Source organism: Crocodylus porosus, unplaced genomic scaffold (genome assembly GCF_001723895.1).
Source record: "Crocodylus porosus isolate Cpor-Errol unplaced genomic scaffold, CroPor_comp1, whole genome shotgun sequence".
NCBI classification, from domain to species: Eukaryota; Metazoa; Chordata; order Crocodylia; family Crocodylidae; genus Crocodylus; species Crocodylus porosus.
Genome location: NW_017728906.1, coordinates 34,875,521 through 34,876,850, shown reverse-complemented (window position 1 = coordinate 34,876,850; position 1,330 = coordinate 34,875,521). Strand labels below are relative to the sequence as shown.

The following is a 1,330-nucleotide window of genomic DNA, read 5'->3' as shown; positions in this document are numbered from 1 at the left end:
TACGAGGGTAAAAAAACACTTGTCTTAGATTCAAATACAAGGCAGGGTGTCTGTGGGGGAGAGGTGCAGGTGGCTGCAGCAGTTCCGACTTTGACCCTAAATCTGGGGCTGGAGTTGGTCATAGCAGCTGCCTTTTGCCTCCCCCATGCCTGCTTCTGACCCCTCCTGCCCATCAGTTGCATCTCAGGGTGGGAGCCTAAACTGTTGGTGTATGGCAAGGAAGGATGGGGGTGGGGGTTGGGTGTGCAGCTGCTTGCTTTTCTCCTAGTGCTTGCCTCCTGTAGCAGGGTGGGGAGTACAAATTTTAGAAAACCCTCCAATATTTAGATTCAGTACATGGAAGATTATAACAAATGTATAGATTTTCTGTGTTTAGAATATATTTATTGGGAGCGTTGTCTTGAATTCAAAGTTGTCTTCAGTTCGTGTAAATGAGGTAATAGTTTTCTGAATGTAATATTTTACATGTGATATTTTTATATGTAGTTTGCTTTGAGAGAGACTTAACCAGACAGCTGGATTATTTAGCTGGCATCATTTCACAGATTATGGTTTTCCTATTCTATTTTGAGCAAAACATATTTTTTTAATTAATTGCAGTGCACACCACTTTTCTCTTTCAATTTTTCCTGTGCAGCACCACTGAATTCATTGAGGTTGCCATGGTCTAAAAGGGATCAAAATTTAACATCTAGATAACGATGTAAATTCACCTATAGTTTGATTCATTTGCACTGGATTTCCTAGACTAGTTTCCCTCTACCTTAGTTTGCTCAGGCTACATGTGTTGGTCAAGATAAACAATACTGGAAATCTGGCAGCAGAAGCCATATTTAAATACGTTGTGACTGGCAGCATTTTTTTTCTAATATTGACAGAGTTTTAATATTGTGGTGGGGTGGTTGTGCTAGTTTGAACTTAAAAACCTTTATATTTTGGGTTTTGTTTCAGGAAGGACAAGTGCTGTTGTATAGGGATGAAAGTGTGAAGGATCTTAATGAGCTCTATGATCCCTGTTTTTTGCTTCAGCTCTTCAGCGAATTGACCAGACCAGGTAGAGTACATGTACTTTTCACGTTTTAAGCCGGTCTCCTGGGAACTGTATCATCATAACTAAGGCAAGAATCACTATTACTGCAAAAAAAGAGTTTCCCTAGTATTTGAGTATTTTTTTTAAACTAGTCTGCAGTGTTATTTATTAACTTTTAGAGTAATTACAAATAACATTAAAAATCCTTCTTGCCAGTTAACAAATATTCTGAATAGTGTGGGGGGTTGGAGTAGGTCACTCGAAATTGAGATCCCCAATTCCCCGAATGTCCCCTGGAGA

The 1,330-nt window shown here is 39.4% G+C and overlaps 1 protein-coding gene across 1 annotated transcript in view; it reads left to right on the top strand.

Annotated features, from left to right (window-relative positions):
• Positions 1-1,330, top strand: part of URB1 (URB1 ribosome biogenesis 1 homolog (S. cerevisiae)) — a gene marked incomplete at its 5' end in the record, with an annotated part of 72,743 nt that overhangs the window by 46,974 nt on the left and 24,439 nt on the right. Inside the window, one exon of the mRNA XM_019557106.1 lies at positions 952-1,054. Within this exon, the coding sequence (XP_019412651.1) occupies positions 952-1,054 (103 nt within the window). The remainder of the gene's footprint in view (positions 1-951; positions 1,055-1,330) is intronic.